Source organism: Acanthisitta chloris, unplaced genomic scaffold (genome assembly GCF_000695815.1).
Source record: "Acanthisitta chloris isolate BGI_N310 unplaced genomic scaffold, ASM69581v1 scaffold22959, whole genome shotgun sequence".
NCBI lineage: Eukaryota > Metazoa > Chordata > Aves > Passeriformes > Acanthisittidae > Acanthisitta > Acanthisitta chloris.
The window spans coordinates 13002-14476 of NW_008690110.1; the positions used below are offsets into that span (position 1 = coordinate 13002).

A 1475-nucleotide genomic window follows, 5' to 3' on the forward strand; every position below is an offset into this window, starting at 1 on the left:
ACGTGTGGGCTTGGTTTTCTGCTGCTGCTTCTTTGCTGCTTCTTCTTTTGTCTTCCCCTTCTTCCCTTTTTTCCCTTTCTCCTCCTTGTTGGACCCTGCAGACTGTGGTCACACAGAGGTGGTCAGAGCCAGTGACCTGAGGCACTGTGTCCCTGGGGAAGGCAGAATTCCCCTCCTCACCCCCAGCAGCTTCATGATGAGCTCTCGATCCTCCTCATCCTGGTCCCTGTACTTCTCCTTCATCTTCTTCATTTTGCTCTGCAGAAGGAAACACCAACAGCTTCAGAAACAGGGAGTTCTGCATCCACGAACACCTGGTGCTGATCCCACATGACCTCTCCTTCCCAGCATCCCAAACCTCTTTCAGACCAGTGTCCAAGAGGCTGGTTCCAGTGAAGAAAGCACAGTGTGCTCCATGCTAGCAGACCAGCACCAGCACCCTGAAACCACTTCAAGCACCATCAAGAGTCTAAAACTATGAGGCAGCCATGGAAATCTGGGATCTGTCTCTGCTTTCAGGGTACACCCGGTTCCTGCCCACCTTCTGGCCCCTCTTGATGGGCTGAGGAGCTGGCACAGCCTTGTTGGGAGCACTGGAAGTTTGTGTCTCTGTGTCCTTCTGCTTCTCTTCAGACAGCTCTGAGTTCTCAGGGTTGTTTTGCTGCTTCTTTTTCTTCATTTCTCTGAGGAAAACAAGCAGGACACACTGCCTCTAGCTGTGACAAGAGAGGCTGCTGCTCTCCTGACAGCATTCCCACCCTGCTTCCATGGCATGGAGCTACAGAAGAACCTGAAGCATATGCTCTGGAAACAAAGCTCCTCAGTAAAACAAGGACATAAGAAAGTGTTCACAGCCCAAAGGACAGAGGCAGCAGCCCACACTGGATGTGCAGGACAGACAGTGGGCATTGACCAGCCCAGACTGGGAGGTAAGCCATGCCCTGTGCTCAGGTCCTGGGGAGGAAACCTCATCCCACTGCAAACACTGTTGCCCATCCCTGTGGCTGCTCCATCCCTGGGAGTGTTCCAAGCTATGTTGGATGGGGTTTAGAGCAGCCTGGGCTGGTGGAAGGTGTCCCTGCCCATGGCAGGGCATGAAACAAGATGGTCTCTCAGGTCCCTTCCAACCCAACCCATTCTGGGATTCTCTAGAACACAAACTGGCTCTCACCTCCTCTCCTTGGCAGAGAGATGCCTTCGCCCCTGGGCCTTGCTGTCACTCTGAGAAGTGAAAGGCAGTTAGTGCACACCCTGCCCAGCAGCAGTTCCCACTGCTCTGTGCCAAACATCCAAGCTGGGACCTTACCAGGTTGGATTCTTCCTCTTTGGGGATGATTTTCTGCAGGGATCTGTGGGGAGATGGAGCTCATCAACAGATATAGAGCAACTCAACCATGGACACATCAGCCATGGGCAACTTTGCTGTACCACTTTCAGCTTCCTAGTTCTTGAAAATCCCAGCTTTGGTGGATGGA

General features: G+C 52.9%; 1 protein-coding gene across 1 annotated transcript in view; it reads right to left on the minus strand.

Annotated features, from left to right (window-relative positions):
• Positions 1-1475, minus strand: part of NEMF (nuclear export mediator factor) — a gene marked incomplete at its 5' end in the record, with an annotated part of 19481 nt that overhangs the window by 2581 nt on the left and 15425 nt on the right. The window contains 6 exon segments of the mRNA XM_009081693.1: positions 1-9; positions 12-102; positions 181-258; positions 542-683; positions 1172-1221; positions 1307-1349. The exon segment at positions 1-9 is cut by the window's left edge and continues 86 nt beyond it. Coding sequence (XP_009079941.1) covers positions 1-9; positions 12-102; positions 181-258; positions 542-683; positions 1172-1221; positions 1307-1349 — 413 coding nt within the window.